General features: G+C 46.7%; 1 protein-coding gene across 1 annotated transcript in view; it reads left to right on the plus strand.

Annotated features, from left to right (window-relative positions):
* Window positions 1-20,411, plus strand: part of LOC141100173 (uncharacterized) — a 49,002-nt gene that overhangs the window by 12,498 nt on the left and 16,093 nt on the right. Inside the window, exons 4-6 of the mRNA XM_073588462.1 lie at window positions 10,329-10,399; window positions 10,475-10,556; window positions 11,162-11,259. Coding sequence (XP_073444563.1) covers window positions 10,329-10,399; window positions 10,475-10,556; window positions 11,162-11,259 — 251 coding nt within the window. The remainder of the gene's footprint in view (window positions 1-10,328; window positions 10,400-10,474; window positions 10,557-11,161; window positions 11,260-20,411) is intronic.

Genomic DNA, 20,411 nt, shown 5'->3' on the forward strand with positions numbered 1-20,411 from the left:
ATGTCACGTGCCTCCACCGCCCAGTCTGCCACCCTGGAGTCGGTGGACGACACGGGCATGGGCACAGGGACGCGCGGATTCTGGCCGTAATTTAGGAGGAATGGGGTCTGACCGGTGGAGTCGGCCACAGCATTGTTCAAAGCGAACTCTGCCCACGGCAGCAAGGATGCCCAGTCCTGCCTGGCCGAGACAAAATGTCGAAGAAATGTGATCAAGGTCAGGTTGGCTCTCTCTACCAACCCGTTCGTGTCGGGATGATAAGCCGAGGAGAGATTCAGCTCAATGCTGAAAGGTACTGACTGAAGGGCAACTGGAGCCACAGTCCTCAGGCTCTCGGATAGGGCGATCAGCCGCGGCTCTTCCTCCGATGACACCACGGAGCGGGAGAGAGCATCGGCCCGAACGTTCTTCTCCCCGGAGAGAAAATGGAGGGTGAAGTGGAACCGGGAAAAGAACAAAGACCATCTGGCCTGGCGAGAATTTAGCCGCTGGACTGTTTGCAGATACACCAAGGTTTTGTGGTCGGTGAACACCTGGAAAGGGTGGCGAGCCCCCTCCAGGAGGTGTCTCCACTCCGAGAAAGCCAACTTCATCGCTAGCAACTCCCCGTCCCCGATGGCATAATTCCTCTCCACCGGTGTGAAGGTCTTGGAGAAAAAGAAGCATGGGTGCTTCCGACCTTGCGTGTCCTTCTGAACAGGACCGCTCTAGCACCGACGGAAGAGGCATCCACTTCCAGAATGAAGGGCTTATCTACATCAGGGCGATGTAGAATGGGAGCGCTAGCGAAATGGGACTTAATGGAGGAGAAAGCCTTGGAAACCGGTTCCGACCACAACTTGGGATTTGCACCCTTCTTGGTGAGGGCTACCAAGGGTGCTACCAAAGTCGAGAAGTGGGGGATGAATTGGCGATAGTAATTTATGAACCCCATAAAGCGCTGCACCGCTTTGAGAGAATGAGGTTCCTGCCAATCCATCACCACCTGTAGCTTGGCAGGATCCATGGCCAATCCCCGGGCGGAGATGATATAGCCCAGGAAAGGCAAGGACTCCTGCTCAAACACACACTTCTCCAACTTGGCATAGAGGGAGTTTGCCCGCAGGCGATCGAAAACTTTGCAAACATCTCTCCGGTGGGAGTCAATATCTGGAGAGTAGATGAGAATATCATCCAGATAGACTACAACCGAGGTGGTAAGCATATCCTGGAAGATATCGTTCACAAAGTCTTGGAAGACGGCCGGGGCATTACAGAGGCCGAAGGGCATCACCAGGTATTCATAGTACCCATCCCTGGTGTTAAATGCCGTCTTCCATTCGTCCCCATCACAGATGCGAATCAGGTTGTAAGCCCCTCGCAGATCAAGTTTGGAAAACACCCTCGCTCCCCGTAGCCTTCTCTTAGAATCATAGAATCGTAGAGTTGGAAGGGACCTCCTGGGCCATCTGGTCCAACCCCCTGCTCAAAGCAGGATTCGCTAAATCATCCCAGTCAGATGTCTGTCCAGCCTCTGTTTGAAGACTTCCATTGAAGGAGAACTCACCACTTCTCGTGGCAGCCTGTTCCACTCATTGATCACTCTAACTGTCAAAAAGTTTTTTCTAATATCTAATCTGTGTCTCTTCCCATTCAGTTTCATCCCATTGCTTCTAGTCTTTCCTTGTGCAAATGAGAATAAAGTTGATCCTTCTACAATGTGACAGCCCTTTAGATATTTGTAGACAGCTATTAAGTCTCCTCTCAGTCTTCTCTTTTGCAAACTAAACATTCCCAAATCCTGCAACCTTTCCTCATAAGACAGGGTTTGCAGACCGGTCACCATTCTGGTCGCTCTTTTCTGAACTTGCTCCAGTTTGTTGATGTCTTTTTTAAAATGTGGTGCCCAAAACTGGACACAATATTCCAGATGAGGTCTGACCAAAGAGGAGTAGAGGGAAATAATGACTTCACGTGATCTAGACTGTATGCTTCTGTTAATACATCCTAGAATTGCATTTGCCTTTTTTGCTGCTGCATCACACTGTTGACTCATATTCAGTCTGTGATCTATTATTATACCCAAGTCTTTTTCACATGTGCTGTCACTTAGCCCTATTCCTCCCATTCTATATATGCTTTTTTCATTTTTATTGCCCAGATGTAGTACTTTGCATTTCTCCCTGTTAAAAACCATTCTGTTAGTTGCTGCCCACTTCTCCAGTTTATTTAAATCTTTTTGAATCTTCTCTCTCTCCTCTCTAGTATTAGCTATCCCTCCTAGCTTTGTGTCATCAGCAAATTTAATCAGTTTACCCTCAATTCCTTCATCTAAATCGTTGATAAAGATGTTGAACAATACAGGGCCCAGGACAGAGCCCTGTGGTACCCCACTTGAGACATTCTTCCAACTGGATGTGCAGCCATTTACGACCACTCTTTGGGTCCGATCACTAAGCCAGTTATGAATCCACCTAACAGTTGCCTTGTCCATTCCATACTTAGTCATTTTTTCAATAAGGATTGTATGAGAGACTTTGTCAAATGCTTTGCTGAAGTCAAGATATACTATATCTACAGCATTTCCTTGATCCACCCAATCAGTGATACCGTCATAGAAGGAAATTAAGTTAGTCTGACATGACTTATCAGTTACAAACCCATGCTGACTCTGTTTAATCACTTCATTCTTATCCAGGTATTGACATACATGTTGTTTAATAATTTGTTCAAAGATCTTTCCTGGTATAGAAGTCAGACTCACCGGCCTATAGTTGCCTGGGTCCACCTTCTTCCCCTTTTTGAAGATAGGAACAACATTTGCTCTTCTCCAGTCTTCTGGCACTTCTCCTTCTTCTCCAAGAATTTTCAAAGATTATGGAGAGGGGTTCAAAAATTTCTTCTGCTATCTCCTTCAGTACTCTGGGGTGTAATTCATCTGGACCTGGAGACTTGAATTCATTTAGGTTAGCTAAGTGTTTCCTCACTATCTTTCTGTTTATAGATATCCTGGATTCTTCTATTCCCTTAATAGGACAGTGAATAACAGTTGATGTTGCATTTCCTTTCTGAGAGAAAACAGATGCAAAATAGGAATTTAAAAGTTCAGCCTTCTCAACATCCTGTCTTACCATTTCATCATTTTCATCCTGTAAAAATACTATAGCATCTTTGACTTTTCTTTTACTTTTGACATATCCCCAAAATCCTTTATTATTGCTTTTGACATCTCTTGCAAGCCTCAGTTCATTTTCAGCTTTAGATAATCTGATTTGTGCCCTGCAGGTTCTGCAGACAGCATTATATTCTTCTTTAGATATGCCTCCCTCTTTCCATTTTATAAACATTTTTTACTTCCTTTTTAGCATGTGCTTAAGTTCTGTGTTCATCCATCCTGGTTTCCTTAAATGCTTCCTATTCTTCCCTCTTTTCGGAATTGTTAACAACTGTGCATTGAGAATTTCATTTTTCAAGATTTCCCATCCTTCCTGGACATTTTTGTCTTTAAGGATATCCAGCCATTGGATCCCTCCAATTCTCTTTCTGAATCCCTTAAAATCTGCCTTTCTGAAATCTAACCTTGACGTCTGAGTCTTCACAGGTCTTCCACCTCTAGTTATCCAAAATTCTAAAATAGCATGGTCGCTACCTCCTAGGGTCCCAGCCACTTTTACCTCCTCAACCATTTCCTCCCTGTTTATAAGGATTAGATCCAAGGTAGCAGTTCCCCTTGTTTTCTCCCTTACCTTTTGGAAGATAAAGTTGTCAGCAAGAGAGGATAAGAATTTCCTTGACCTGTTAGTTTTGCCTGAGAGAGATTCCCAACAAATGTCTGGATAGTTGAAATCTCCCATGACAACCATGTCATATTTTTTGGAGAACTTGGCCATCTGATGCATAAAGAGTTCATCTATATCTTCGGCTTGCACAGGCGGCCTGTAGTAAATGCCTACAATGGTGTCCTTTCCATTGTTCTGTCCTTGTATTCTTACCCAAACAGTTTCCACAGAACTCCCAGTCTCTGAAGCTTCAATCTCTGTGCAGATATACGCGTTTCGAACATACAATGCGACACCCCCTCCTCGTTTATCAAGTCTGTTTCTTGCAAATAAGTTGTATCCTTCTAGTCTTGTATTCCAATCATGTGTATTGTCCCACCAAGTTTCAGTGATTCCAATGACATCATATTTCTTTTCCTGTGTTAGTAGTTCCAATTCTCCTTGTTTGTTGCCCATGCTTTGTGCATTAGTATAGAAACATTTTAGTTTGTGATTGGTTTCTCTTTCTCCAATATTTTTATTAATTAGATTCTTTCGTCTTTGTTCTTCCTTTCCACTTCTAATAGCAGAGTTCTCAATAGCATTTGTCAGGTGTATGGCTTTTTCTGGTCTTTTGTTTCCCTTCCCATGTTGTTCTAGTTTAAAGCTCTCCTTACAAGTGTAGCAAGGCGACTTCCAAATACATGCTTTCCAGTCTTCGTAAGGTGCACCCCATCTCTAGCAAGTAGTCCATCGTATAAGTAGTTCACTCCGTGATCCAGAAATCCAAATCGTTGCTGACGGCACCATCGACGTAGCCAGTTGTTCACCTGCAGAATCTTATTCCACCTCCTTGTTCCATGGCCATCCACTGGGAGGATGGAAGAGAAGACCACCTGCGCTCCCAGTTCTTTCACTTTCTTGCCTAAGTCTTCAAAGTCTCTGCAGATGGTTTCCAGGTCGTTTCTTGCGGTGTCATTTGTCCCCACATGTAGTAGCAGGAATGGGTAGTCATCTGTAGGTCTGAAGAGTCCTGATATCCTGTCAGACACATCTTTAATTTTTGCACCTGGAAGACAGCACATTTCTCTTGTAGTTATATCCGGTCTGCAGATAGTGGCCTCTGTTCCTCTCAGCAGGGAATCCCCCATGACCACCACTCTCCGTTTCTTCTTCACAACATTTTTCTTTCTCCATCCAGGAGGACTCTGAGGGCGTACAAGGTTGCTGTTTGTTGGCAGAGTCTTATCCTGATGTATTTCTTCATCGTTTTCCTGCGTGAGAGCCTGGTACTGGTTTCTGAGCAGTATGGGTGCTGACTGCCTCCTGATCCTCCTGCTTCTCTGGGTCACATGTCTCCATTCCTCTGTTTCTTCAGGTGCACTTCGAATTTCTTCTGTTTCTGTAACATGAAGAGATAATTCTGCTCTGTCCAAGAACTCTTCACCTTCCTTAATGATCTTCAACGTAGCTAACCTCTCTTCGAGATTTTGCAACTTTTCCTCCAACAGGGACACAAGCTTGCATTTGTGGCATGTGAAGTTTGGCTTTTCCACTGGTAAATCTGTGAACATGTAGCAAGAAATGCAGCTCACCAAATGGCTCCTGGCCTCTTCCATCTTGAGATTTCTTAAAAACGATGAAAGATGAGCCTATCGGCGCGCGGTTTTTCCGATTTCCTCTTTTCAGCTGCAACGGCCAAAACCCAGTGATCGTTGAGCTCGCGGAGGCTCTTCACTTATCCCAGAAGGCACTGGGAATATGCAAATGATCTCCTCAAGACTCTTCCCCTGGTTTTCCGATTTCCTCTTTTCAGCTGCAACGGCCAAAACCCAGTGATCGTTGAGCTCGCGGAGACTCTTCACTTATCCCAGAAGGCACTGGGAATATGCAAATGATCTCCTCAAGACTCTTCCCCTGGTTTTCCGATTTCCTCTTTTCAGCTGCAACGGCCAAAACCCAGTGATCGTTGAGCTCGCGGAGACTCTTCACTTATTCCAGAAGGCACTGGGAATATGCAAATGATCTTCTCAAGACTCTTCCCCTGGTTTTCCGATTTCCTCTTTTCAGCTGCAACGGCCAAAACCCAGTGATCGTTGAGCTCGCGGAGACTCTTCACTTATCCCAGAAGGCACTGGGAATATGCAAATGATCTCCTCAAGACTCTTCCCCTGGTTTATCTATCAAACAGCTCTGATATCAGGGGCAGAGGATACTTATTCTTAACGGTAATGGCGTTAAGACCCCTGTAATCAATGCAAGGACGTAGTTCCCCACTCTTCTTCTGGATGAAGAAGAATCCCGCCCCTGCTGGTGACATTGACTTCCTAATGAATCCTCTTGCCAGATTCTCCCTGATGTATTGAGACATGCCCTCTGTCTCCGGGAGAGATAGTTAGATAGACTCGACCCCGTGGAGGCTCAGCACCAGGCAAGAGGTCTATAGGACAGTCATAGTGGCGATGCGGTGGAAGGGTCTCTGCCGCCTTTTTGGAGAACACGTCCGCATACTGTCGATAGTGTTTGGGGAGCGACGAGAGATCTGCGGGAACCTCGGTGGAGGCAACCTGAACGCACTCCCTCAGACATCTACCCTCACATGATTTACTCCACCCAATAATCCTCCCTGAGGACCACTCTATATGGGGGGAGTGGTACCGCAACCAGGGGACCCCTAGAAGTACCTGGTCAATACCCTCGGGCATGACGAGGAGGGATATCATCTCCTGATGAGATGGAGCCAGTGAGAGTAACAAGAGGGCGGTCTGGTGGGTTATCTGTGGGGGTAGAGTGGCGCCGTTCACCATTCTGACGGTGACTGGTGTAGACATCATAACCAGGGGTATAGCGTGCCGTTGAGCGAAGGCTGACGACATAAAATTGCCTTCTGCCCCGGAATCCACGCAAACCTCCACTCCCAGAGTGGATGAATCAAACTGAAGTGTCCCCTTAAAGGACAGCTTGGAGGAAAACGCTGCTGATTCTAGTGCGCCGCCTCCTACAGCCACTAGGCGCGAGCGTTCTCCCAGCTGCTGTGGGCACCGGTTGGTAAGGTGACCGAACTGCTGGCAAACATGACAGCTCACAGGAGCTCGAGTGGACCGGGGCCTGGATCCCTCACGGGAAGCCCCCTGACGCTGAGACGCCAGATCGGAAGATTCCAGAGGTTTAGCAAAACTAGGTGCCAACCTAAACCTCTGCCTACACTGGGCCCGCTCCAACCTTCACTCGGTGAAGCGAAGATCAATACGGGTGGAGACAGTGATAAGCTCCTCCAGTGTAGCGGGAATCTCCCTGGTGGCCAGAGCGTCCTTCACATGGCCAGCCAAACCTCTCCAGAATGCCGGAATGAGGACCTTATCTGGCCACTCTAACTCAGGCCAGCGTCCGGAACTGGATGGCAAAGTGGCTGACCATGGACAAGCCCTGTGACAATGCCAGCAGCCGGAGCGCGGTGTCATGGATGACTCGTGGTCCCAGGAAGACCTGCTTCAGAGTGTCCAAGAACCGCGAGACACTCTGCACCACATGATCACCACGGTCCCACAGCGGTGTGGCCCTCTCCAAAGCCCTGCCCGACAAGAGGGAAATAATAAATCCCACTTTAGCCCTCTCAAAGGGGAATCGTGCGGCCAGCAGCTCCAGCTGTATAGAGCACTGGCTTACGAAACCCCTACAAGAAGCATTATCACCCGAGAACTTCTCGGGCAGCGGGAGGCGGGAAAAAGTCGGGGCAGGGATGGCTGTGGTCACACGGGAGACAGCCTCTGTGGCTGCCTGGACAGCGACCGCAGTAACATTCGCAGCTGAGGCTGAACGCTCGAGAGCCGCCAACCTACCCTGCAGCTGCCGGATGTACTGCAGCACTCGCTGTTCATCCGCCATTAAGAGCCAGACCCTGGCGCTAGGATAATGTTAGGACTGGCGGAACGCACCAAATAATAAAGATGGTAATAAGGTGCGTTCGCAGCCCGAGATCCACCGTGCAGGGGTGGTAACCTGCTGCTCAGTAATGGCAGATGCTATATGGCGGTATACTATAAAGACACACGCGGGTTATCGTCACCCGGTGTGTATGGGGGCGGACTCTGTTGCTTCACAGAGCCGCACTACCGCTGAACATAAACACCGGAGCCTGTTTGTGCTCACAGAGCTCGGCTAAAAGAGCGCACAGTGAACGGCCACAGAACGCTACCCCAAGGACACGGGGTTAGAGTCCTAGGCCCACTGAGCGCGCGGCATCGCTGCCATGAGTGCCGCTAAAGACGCTGGCAGAGGCGTGTAGAGCACGTGCACTGAGGCGTGCTGGATCACTGGTGAGGACCAATGTCTGACTGAAACCCTGACCTACCTACACCTAAGCCTGGGCGCTAGCAGGCTAGGCTGCGCAACACATGCGTACCAAGGGTAGGGGTTTCATAATGAGTCAGTCACCAGATACATTCACACGCGCATACATCTCTCACACCTTATAGTCTGTATATACAGTCTATCCTAGCGCATGGGCGAGCGGCCATGCAAACCTTTTATAGCCACGGGCGTCCGGGACCTTTCTGGCTTCTCGGATGGGCCAATCCGAACACGAGCAGGACCTGAGCACGTGACCCTCGATCACTCCACGGGCATGCTCAGTGGCCCGACATGAGGACTTAGTCCCTGGAGAATCTCGCTGCTGATCAGCATGCATTGTCATAGCTGTGCCAGAGGTGGTAGCAGCAAGCAAACCTGTGGAGTTGGCCTGGACAGAGCGCCGGGACCGACGAATCTGCTGAGCAGGCTCCACTGCGGCCGAAGAAGAATGGGAGACCGCTGGGTGCAAGCCTCTGGATTCCTGCTGTGCAGTGGCAGGAACCTGATGCCTATCAAAGTTTGTCTTATTTAAGCATGAACATATATATATAGAGCTGAAGAACCCAGCGCTGCCCAGGCATAGTAACTGTGGTTAGTTATAGCAAATTATAATTATCCTCCATCCCATAATCCCGTGCCCATATACCCATCATACATATCCAGCATCCCATAGGCCAATACCCATCATACATATCCACCATCCCATAGGTTCGTGCCCATATAACCAACACACATATTCTGCATCCCATAGTCCCGTGCCCATATACCCATCATACATATTCGCCATCCCATAGTCGAGTGCCCATATACGCATCAGACATCCTTCATCTCATAGTCGCATACCCATCATACATATCCTCCATCCCATAGTCCAGTGCCCATATACCCGTCATACATATCCTCCATCCCATAGTCCAGTGCCCATATACCCATCACACATCCTCCTTCCCATAGTCCCGTGCCCATATACCCATCACACATCCTCCATCCCATGGTCAACCATTATGGCATCATAATGAGCGGCGGGGCTTGCAACCTATGATAGCATCGCCATGGCAACCATTATGACATCATAATGAGGGGCGGGGCTTGATACACACACACTTTTTCCCCATTATGTAGATAGGGGCAAAATTGGTGAATTGGAACGTGCGGGGTTAAAATTTCACCTCACAACATAGCCTAGGACACTCTCGGGGTCCAGACGTGTGACTGTGCCAAATTTTGTGGTTGTAGCTGCGACGGTGCGGATGCCAATCCCGGACATACACACACACATACATACATACATACATACATACACACACTTGAGCTTTATATATTAGATATATATATATTGTGGTGTAGTAACCACTGAGTCCGCTAGGGGGCGCTGTGTGGATGTCCCAGGAGAAAGGATGAATGGCAGAATACGGAATGGCCGTTATGTATCCCAAAGTGGGTGGCTTTGGGATGGAGACTTATGTGTTGTTCATCAATGATATTGCTGAGGTGTTGCGTCAATGTATAAGGGAGAAGTCTCCAGGTAACTAGAGAGATGGGCGGACCTGGTTACCTACAAACCCACCCAGAGGTGTGTTTAAGAGTGTCATAATAAAGTATATGTGTGCCTGTGTGTAATAGGACCTTTAGTGAGGTCATAGCCATGTGATCACCTGTGGGTGTGGTTATGGACCATATAAGGTAACTGATGTCCGGTCACATGAGAGAGAGCGCATGGATCTGATTGGGCCATGGGGAAGGTCCTGGTAGGCCTAAGTGGAGGAAGGTGTGCTACCTTCCTGAAGACCACGTGCTGAGGCTGCTGACCCGGTGAGGCCTATGTATATTGGCTGTATGTGAGGAGGGATAAGCCTCCTGTGTTTGCTGAGGCCCCAGGACTGAGCCTGAAATAATGGACACTTATACTTACTTTCGCCTGAGCTAAAGGCTATTCCTTATGTTATGTGCTGGTTTATGGGTTATGGAGCAATAAACCCTATGAACTTTTAAAGGAACGTGCCTCCTGATTGTCTCCCGTTGCTCCTGAGCGAGTTGAATCCCTACAATATATATACATACTGTATATAAATCTTTTAATTTTGACCATGATTTATCTTTCATATGGAGATGGCTGTTTCTTCGACATCTGTGTATTTGGTGGGTTGGAGTAAAGTGTATTAAAAAAAAAAAGTATCCTATAAATGTGTTATGATCTGTTAGTGTTTTTTTCTTTCTTATACTATCTGCTTTGTCCACCAGGGAGAAGTTCTAGCCCCTTTTATTCCCAGGATTGTCCAGAGGAAGATAAAAGCATTATGCAGGATAATCAGGTAAATGTTGTGGCAGTTAAAGTCAACCAAACTAATTTTAATGCTTTTTTTTTTTTTTTTTTTACTCCTTTTTAGGCTGAAGATATGCTTAACATTAAAGTTGAAGTTATAGATGAAGAAGAAGATGATCAGATGTTTATGAGGACTGATCTGGAAAGTAAGGCCTGTTTCACACATCAGTTTTTTGTGTCAGTTAAAATCCGCCAAAATGGCGGAAAGCGGATCCGTTGTTAACTGATGCCACCGGTCCGTTTTTTTGACAGATCCGCCGAATGAAGAATTTTAAAGGAACCGCTGCCCGGGGGGGGGAGGGGAGAGAGAGTTTTTTTCTGTCCACCAGAAATGATTTCAGGGTTAAATTTCCTCCTGACTTCATTCCTCTGGGCATGCGCACTATAAAAATGCGGATCCTGCACTACAAAAAACGTTACATGGTCCGTCCAGGTATCTCGGCGGACGCAAAAAAATTGACAGATCAGCAAAAAAACGGATCCAACGGATGGCCATCCGTCAAGATCCGCCGGTAATGCAAATCAATGGGGAAAAAAACGGATCCGTCAAAAAAAATGGCGGATCCGTTTTTTTGCAAAAACGGCGGATTTTGCCTGATGGTCACAAACGGAAGTGTGAAACAGGCCTAAGGAAGAAGAGACTTTCATTAATGATAAAGGAGGTAGGCACACTAAAGGTTCCATTAATACCTATAATCTGATCATCCTTTGTAAGCGATGTCTTCAGTTTGTGTATTTGTGTTTCTCATAGATGGATCCGATAAGAACAATCTATCAGAAAGATATCCCAGTCCTGTAAATTCTCTAGACTGTTCAGTAGAGAATCACAGCGTCCCCAGGGATCTGCAGGTAGTCGAAAATGGGAAATTAATACATTCAATCTTCATATTGCCTTAAAAAATGATCTGCTATCCCAACATAATAATGTATCTACTCTTTAGTAAGAGAGGATTATCTGGTGCTGGGAGCGACGGTCATTTGACGGCAAGTATGCGATATATTTACTCCTGGCCACATTCCGACTACATGGGCGCTGCCTTGCTCAATGCAAGTGTATTAATGGAGGCTGGAAACCGTCTAGTTGGAATGTGGCCAGGAGATTGCTCCTAGCAGTGTTTATTTCTTACAGAGTGCAGTGTGCACGATGTGAGGATTTGCAAGTCTGCAGTCACATAGAGTGCATGCAGACTTGTAGTTTAAGACTGAGCAACCCCTTTAACAATGTTTGCTGTTCTTTTTTTCCAGAGATATGCAAAAGTACCAATTCAAACCCCAGTTCACTCACCACCCCTTTCGATCAGCCTTTGTAAGGATTGTTAGATGATAAGTCACCTTATACCTGCTCAGGAGGAATACCAAAGCAAAATCTAAAGCAAATCTAGAAAGATATAACTTAAACCACCAATGACAATAAAAAAAAGATAATTTATTGAAATGTTACACACTAAAAATAAAATCTCATTACCTTTGAATACACAAATGAGTCCACTAAGGAGGAATGAAGGATGGAGGGCTACACTAAAATCCAGTACATCAAGCAGCACATTGTCATGATCCTGAGTGGATTATGACAGATAAATGCACTAGTAACCTTTTTTTTCCTTCAAGCGTTTGGCTTTAAGGTAGTTTTGCCCCCGGTGGCCATTAGGGTCATTGCACTGTGGTGATTTCAGTTCTAGTTTTGCCCCCAGTGGCCGGTAGGGTCATTGCACTCTGGTTACTTTAGTTTAGTGCACGTGATTATCTCTAACATGTGTGATTGCTCTGGTTTAACTATATAGGTGTGTCTTGTTCTCTCACTGACTGTTGGTGATACTCCTCAGTTCCAACCAAGTCTGGTGGAGGAAGGAACAACTGAGAGGAGTTCCTTGCAGCTCAGGCAGAGCTCTGGTGTAGTAGCTTCAGGTGGAAGCTGAATTCTGGTGGTGGACTCTGTTGCTTGGAGCAATAGCAACAGAGCAAAGCTAAGTGGTGTTTCCCTGTTTGTCACTTTCCCTTATGTGTGTTTCAGTGCAGTGGTGGGATTAGTTTCTGCACCATCCATTACACTAGTAAGGGATAGGTGCAGAGCGAGCTAGGGTTCTTAGGTTCCTGATCGGCGCCCAGTGCGGAACCGGCCTAGGGATTGTTAGGAGTGTAGAGACACTGACTGAGGGGAGTGCAGGAGGTCTCCACATCCCCGTTCCCTATCACAGGGCCCTCCATTGTAATTGTTTTCCTGGTGTTTCCCCTTATTATTTAAATTCGCCCTGCTGGAGGCGGTGTATCCGGTTTCACATGCAATTCTGAAATTCGCCTGCTGGGGGCAGTGTATCCGGCTGCACGTCTTATTATTTAAATTCGCACTACTGGAGGCGGTGTATCCAGGGTCGCATGTGTCGTATAAATTCGCCCTACTGGAGGCGGTGTGTCCAGTCACACGTTGACCATCACATTATCACCAACCTAACTTTTTTTTCTGCTGAGCCATGGACCCAAGGCAGACCTTTGCCCAAATGCTGCAAATCTTTACTGAGGAGATTAGGGGGCTGCGTGGTGAGTTGGTGCAGCAGCTGCAGCTGTTGGTGGGCTTTGGGGGTCTGGTTCAGGCACAGGCTCAGCCAGAACCCAAGATATCCCTCCCTGACAGGTTTTCTGGAGGGAGAGATCAATCCTTGGTTTTTCAGCAAGCCTGCAAATTATATTTCAGGCTGCACCGGCGTTCATCTGGGAGTGAAGAGCAACAGGTGGGAATCATTATGTCCCTTCTTAAGGGGGATCCCCAATCGTGGGCCTTCTCCCTACCGGACGATTCTCCATCATTAGAGTCCGTGGACGATTTTTTTGCGGCTTTGGCGCTAGTGTATGGGGATCCTGATGGCGTCGCCCTGGCGGAATCCCGACTCCGTAGGTGTAAACAGGGAGCCCGGGTTGCTGAGGAGTACTGCTCAGAGTTTAGGAGGTGGGCCACTGACACTCAGTGGAATGACCCTGCACTTAGGAGTCAATTTGTGCAGGGTCTGTCTCCAAAGTTGCAGGATACTCTGGTGCAGTACGCCGCCCCAGGTCGCTGGAGGCCGCCTTGTCCCTTGCTGGGTGGATAGACGCCTTAGGGAGAGACATACACAAAATGTGCCCCCTGTTGTCCTCGCTAGGGAGGAGGACACACCTGTGCGGACGGAGGAACCCAGACAGTCCGGTGTTGTTGGTACAAAAAAGGGGGTGTCTGCGGCTCGTCGTGGTGGGGGGGTATGCTTTTCCTGTGGGAAGCCGGGCCATTTCATAGGAGCCTGCCCAGTACGTGCCAAGTCTCCAGACGAACCCATGCAAGTAGGAGGAGCTAGTTTGTGTACGGAGCTGCCTACGGTTCGGGCAGTGGTGTCGGCATGTTTTTTCTGTGGGTAGACTGGTCACGTCCTGAAGGCTTGCCCAACCTGCGCCAAATATTATGTGCCATCTGAGAAGCCGCATCCCCCTGGTCGCTTGGAGGTAGGCGATCAGGGAGTGTATATTTCCTCCATTTTGCCCTCCCAAGGTACTATGTCAGCAGAGGTGTTGGCTGGCGAGGTACCGGAGGTGATACCGGTGCTTGTGGACAGCGGAGCAGGAGTCAGTCTAGTGGATGCTCGCTTTGTCCAGACTCATGGCCTGAGGTGTAGGACGCTAGCCCAACCTATAAGCGTCCAGGCCATAAACTCTGTTCCACTGAGCCAGTGGAGCTTGACTCAAGTCGTAGAAAATATCCATCTGCGGATAGGGCATCATGAGGAGTCCTTGGCATGCTCCGTCTTGGAGGGAATGCCGGTGCCTATCGTTTTAGGCCTCCCTTGGCTGAAAATATGCAAAACACAAGCCGCGGAGACACCATCACATGTTTCTCAACACAAGCAATGACTAGCCAGGTCTTTCCCCGGGAAGGAACAACCACGGGAAGGGCAGTCTCCAATGAAGGAAACCACCTATGCCAAAATATGGTATCCATCCACAGACAGCTGTTTCGGGGTATTGCCCCTCATCAGTGTGGAGTAGGAAACTGGCCAGTAGGAGCAATGCCTAGTGAAAGATTGTGAAAAATGAGGATGAATGATCTCACACTTCCCGTGGTTGTTCCTTCCCGGGGAAAGACCTGGCTAGTCATTGCTTGTGTTGAGAAACATGTGATGGTGTCTCTGCGGCTTGTGTTTTGCATATTTTTACATATTTCCCATAAGGGATGGGGGCATTGCTCTAGAATCACTGCGTTGAGAAACATGTGATGGTATCTCCGCAGTGTTGGATGTTGATCTCCATGAGTTCATTCATCCTTATTTTTCACAGTTCCTTGGCTGAAAAAACAACCCGGTAATAGATTGGCGGGCGAGGGAAGTGGTCAGCTGGGGGTAGTCGTGTGAGGGCTGCTGCCTAGGGACTACTGTCTCTGCAGTCTCTCTTCAATGAACCCCTTTTTCTCCAGAGAGAGCAGCAGATGTGCTGCAAGAGAGTAGGGGCAAGTCCCAACCCTCGCCATTAGCCAACCCTGGGAGGCGCAGACCTCGTGGCGGATGGGGTTGGAGGGTGGTGTACCCCGTGGAGAATTGCGGGGGTGTGAGTGTGGTGACACAGGGGGACGCCTCTGTTGTCAATCCCAGAAAGAGTTTACCAAATTGTGACAGACGAATGTGTGACAATAAACGTTCAGGCCCGGACCTGTGTGTGAACGAGCATGTATGGGTGGCCACCAAAAAACATCCAGTGGAAGTGTGTTGCGGAGTCTTACCAGCTCTAGTTACCCCCAAACATACACAACTCGTTCCCCAGGTCGGCGCTTTGGAGATGTGTGGTGCCTCCATTGCCAATACCAGCAGTGCTCGTTTGTCATCAACCTGACGTGCAAGTAGTTGCAGGGGTGAACTCTGGATCTGGGCGTCCCCGCTGTAGGTGGTTCCCTGATGAGGAGCGGTCTTGAGGGTCCAGAGGCCCCTCATTGAGGGAGGGTACTGTCATGATCCTGGGTGAATTATGACAGATAAATGCACTAGTAACCTTTTTTTTTCCTTCAAGCCTTTGGCTTTAAGGTAGTTTTGCCCCCGGTTGCCATTAGGGTCATTGCACTCTGGTTACTTTAGTTTAGTGCACGTGATTATCACTAACAGGTGTGATTGCTCTGGTTTAACTATATAGGTGTGTCTTGTTCTCTCACTGACTGTTGGTGATACTGCTCAGTTCCAGCCAAGTCTGGTGGAGGAAGGAACAACTGAGAGGAGTTCCTTGCAGCTCAGGCAGAGCTCTGGTGTAGTAGCTTCAGATGGAAGCTGAATTCTGGTGGTGGACTCTTGCTTGGAGCAATAGCAACAGAGCAAAGCTAAGCGGTGTTACCCTGTTTGTCACTTTCCCTTATGTGTGTTTCAGTGCAGTGGTGGGATTAGTTTCTGCACCGTCCATTACACTAGTAAGGGATAGCTGCAGGGCGAGCTAGGGTTCTTAGGTTCCTGATCAGCGCCCGGTGTGGAACTGGCCTAGGGATCGTTAGGAGTGTAGAGACACTGACTCAGGGGAGTGCAGGAGGTCTCCACGTCCCCGTTCCCTATCGCAGGGCCCTCCATTGTAATTGTTTTCCTGGTGTTTCCCCTTATTATTTAAATTTGCCCTGCTGGAGGCGGTGTATCCGGTTTCACGTGCAATTCTGAAATTCACCTGCTGGAGGCGGTGTTTCCGGCTGCACGTCTTATTATTTAAATTCGCCCTACTGGAGGCTGTGTATCCAGGGTCGCTTGTGTCGTATAAATTCGCCCTGCTGGACGCGGTGTGTCCAGTCACACGTTGACCATCACACACATAATGTGCAAAACACCAAAGCACCCCGTCTCTATATCTTAACACACTGTGAAATTGATCAAGTGGCCATAAACATAGGTTGAGGCAAAGGGAAGTTGGTTAACCCCTTTACCCCCAAGGGTGGATTGCACGTTCATGACCGGGACAATTTTTAAAATTCTGACCACTGTCCCTTTATGAGGTAATAACTCTGAAACGCTTCCATGGATCCCGGTGATTCTGACATTGTTTTCTCGTGACATATTGTACTTCATGTTAGTGGTAAAATTTCATTCATATAGCTTAGGCTTATTTGTGAAAAAACGGAAATTTGGCGAAAATTTTGAAAATTTCGCAATTTTCCAACTTTGAATTTTTATGCCCTTAAATCACAGAGATACGGCACACAAAATACTTAATAAGTAACATTTCCCACATGTTTACTTTACATCAGCACAATTTTGGAACCAAATTTTTTTTGTTAGGAAGTTATAAGGGCTAAAAGTTGACCAGCGATTTCTCATTTTTACAACACCATTTTATTTTTATGGACCACATCACATTTGAAGCCACTTTGAGGGGTCTATATGATAGAAAATACCCAAAAGTGACACCATTCTAAAAACTGCACCCCTCAAGGTGCTCAAAACCACATTCAAGAAGTTTATTAACTCTTCAGGTGCTTCACAGGAATTTTTTTAATATTTAAAAAAAAATGAACATTTAACTTTTTTTTCCCCAAAAAAAATTTCAGGTTCAATTTTTTTTATTTTAACAAGGGTAAAAGGAGAAATTGGACTGGAAAAGTTATTGTGCAATTTGTCCTGAGTACGCTGATACCTGATATGTGGGGGGAACCACTGTTTCGGCGCATGGCAGAGCTCAGAAGGGAAGGAGCACCGTTTGACTTTTTCAATGCAAAATTGGCTGGAATTTTGATCGGACGCCATGTCACGTTTGGAGAGCCCCTGATGTACCTAAACAGTGGAAACCCTCCACAAGTGACCCCATTTTGGAAGCTAGACCCCCCAAGGAACTTATCTAGATATGGGGTGAGAACTTTGAACCCCTAAGGGCTTCACAGAAGTTTATAACGTACAGCCGTACAATTATAAAATCATATTTTTTCCACAAAAATGATCTTTTCACCCTCAATTCTTACTGTCTCAAGGGTAACAGGACCCTAAAAGTTATTGTGCAATTTGTCCTGAGTACGCTGATACCCCACATGTGGGGGTAAACCACTATTTGGGCGCATGGCAGAGCTTGGAAGGGAAGCAGCGCCATTTGACTTTTTTGGCTGGAATTGAGATCGGACACGATGTCGCTTTTGGAAAGCCACTGATGTACCTAAACAGTGGAATGCCCCCACAAGTGACCCCATTTTGGAAACTAGACCCCCTAAGGAACTTATCTAGATGTGTGGTGAGCACTTTGAACCCCCAAGGGCTTCACAGAAGTTTATAATGCCCGGGCGTGAAAATAAAAAAATCGTATTTTTTCCACAAACATGATCATTTAGTCCCCAATTTTTTTATTTTCCCAAGGGTACCAGGAGAAAATGGACCCCAAAAGTTGTTGTCCAATTTGTCCTGAGTACCCTGATACCCCATATGTGGGAGAAAACTACTGTATGGGCCCACGTCGGGGCTTGGAAGGGAAGTAGTGACGTTTTGGAATGCAGACTTTGTTGGAATGCTCTGCGGGTGTCATGTTGCCTTTGGAGAGCCCCTGATGTACCTAAACAGTGGAAACCCCCAACAAATGACACCATTTTGGAAACTAGACCCCCTAAGGAACTTATCTAGATGTGTGGTGAGCACTTTGAACCCCCAAGGGCTTCACAGAAGTTTTTAACGCCCGGGCGTGAAAATAAAAAAATCATATTTTTTTCCCACAAAAATTATATTTTTGCCCCCAATTTTTTATTTTCCTAAGGGCAACAGGAGAAATAGGACCCCAAAAGTTGTTTTGCAATTTGTCCTGAGTAGGCTGATACCCCATATGTGGGGGTAAAACACTGGGCGCATGGCAGAGCTTGGAAGGGAAGGAGCACCATTTGACTTTTTCAATGCAGAATTGGCTGGAATTGAGATCAGATGCCATGTTGCGTTTGGAGAGCACCTGATGTGCCCAAACAGTGGAAACCCACCAATTCTAACTCCAACCCTAACCCCAACACACTCCTAACCCTAATCTCAGCCCTAACTCTAGCCCTAACCCAAATGGAAATAAATACATTTTCTTTTAATTTTATTATTTTCCCCTAACTAAGGGGGTGATAACGGGGGGTTTGATTTACTATTTATGGCGGTTTTTATTTTGGGCAGCTGTCACACGCTAAAAGACGCTTTTTATTGTAAAAATAGTTTTTGCATCACCACATATTGAGAGCTATAATTTTTTCGTATTTTGACCCACTGAGTTATGTGAGGTCTTATTTTTTGCGGGACGAGTTGACGCTTTTATTGGTATCATGTTCGGGCACGTGACATTTTTTGATCGCTTTTTATTCCGATTTTTGGGACGCAGAATGAACAAAAACCAGCGTTTCATGAATTTTTTTCCACGTGCGGTAAAATTGATAAAGCGGTTTTATTCTTCGGGTCAGTACGGTTACAGCGATACCTCATTTATGTCTTTTTTTATGTTTTAGCCCTTTTATGCAATAAAAACAATTTTATATAAAAAAATAATTATTTTTGCATCGCTTTATTCTGCGAGCTGTAACTTTTTTATTTTTTCTCTAATGATGATGTGTGGTGGCTCATTTTTTGCGGGACAAGATGACGTTTTCAGCGGTACCATGGATAATTATATGCGTCTTTTTGATCGGGCGTTATTGCACTTTTTGTTCGGCGGTATGATAATAAATCATTATTTTTTGCTTCGTTTTTTATTTTTATTTTTTAAGGGGTTCGCTAAAGGGGTTAACTAATGGGACAGTTTTATAGGGCAGGTCGTTACGGACGCGGCGATACCAAATATGTGTACTTTTATTGTTTTGTTTTTTTATTATTTCCAAAAAATGAATTTATTGGGGAATATTTTTTTTTTTATAATTTATTTATTTTTAAATTATTTTAACACTTTTTTTTTTCTTTTTAACTTTATTACATTGTGCCAGGTGGGACATGACTGTCCTGTGACAGATCGCTGATCTGTCACATCACGGATCACTGTGACAGATCAGCAATCTGTCACAGGCAGTACAGAAGTCATCCTCGTGCCTGCGCTTTGCAGGCACTGAGGAAGCCAGCTCCCTGGATGCCCCTGAAGGTCCCTGTCGCCATCTTGGATTCGGGGGCCTGCAGGGATAGAGCCCCCCGCAGCAGCGCTGCACATTGCGCTGCCGTGGGGGGCTCAGGGAAGCACGGAGGGAGCCCCCTCCCTGCCGATGCTTCCCTTTAACCCCCAGTACACCGCGATCGTGTTTGATCGCGGTGTGCAAGGGGTTAACATGTCGGGGGCGGTCCGTGACCGCCCCTGACACATAGTGCCGGGTGTCAGCTGTGATAATCAGCTGACACCCGGCCGCAATCAGCGGCGCTCACCATGTGGGCCCCGCTGATCGCGCTAGACGTACTATCCCATCCATGGGCATAGGGGCCCGGGTCCCATGGACGGGATAGTACGTCTGATGTCAGAAAGGGGTTAAATTAGTTATTGCCTACCCATGGTTGTGGAGGAATCACTGAGGCCCACCAGCGCTGCCCCGACGCACGTTTCGCTTGTTGCTTTCTCAAAGGGAGGTACAGTCATATATAAAAGTTTGGGCACCCCTATTAATGTTAACCTTTTTTCTTTATAACAATTTTGGTTTTTGCAACAGCTATTTCAGTTTCATATATCTAATAACTGATGGACTCAGTTATATTTCTGGATTCAAATGAGGTTTATTGTACTAACAGAAAATGTGCAATCTGCATTTAAACAAAATTTGACCGGTGCAAAAGTATGGGCACCCTTATCATTTTCTTTATTTGAACACTCCTAACTACTTTTTACTGACTTCCTGAAGCACTAAATTGGTTTTGTAACCTCACTGAGCTTTGAACTTCATAGCCAGGTGTATCAAATCATGAGAAAAGGTATTTAAGGTGGCCACTTGCAAGTAGTTCTCCTATTTGATTCTCCTATGAAGAGTGGCATCATGGGCTCCTAAAAACAACTCTCAAATGATCTGAAAACAAAGATTATTCAACATAGCTTTTCAGGGGAAGGATACA

The sequence above is a fragment of the Dendrobates tinctorius genome, unplaced genomic scaffold (assembly GCF_039654945.1).
Source record: "Dendrobates tinctorius isolate UK_male_01 unplaced genomic scaffold, ASM3965494v1 ptg000103l, whole genome shotgun sequence".
Lineage (NCBI taxonomy): Eukaryota > Metazoa > Chordata > Amphibia > Anura > Dendrobatidae > Dendrobates > Dendrobates tinctorius.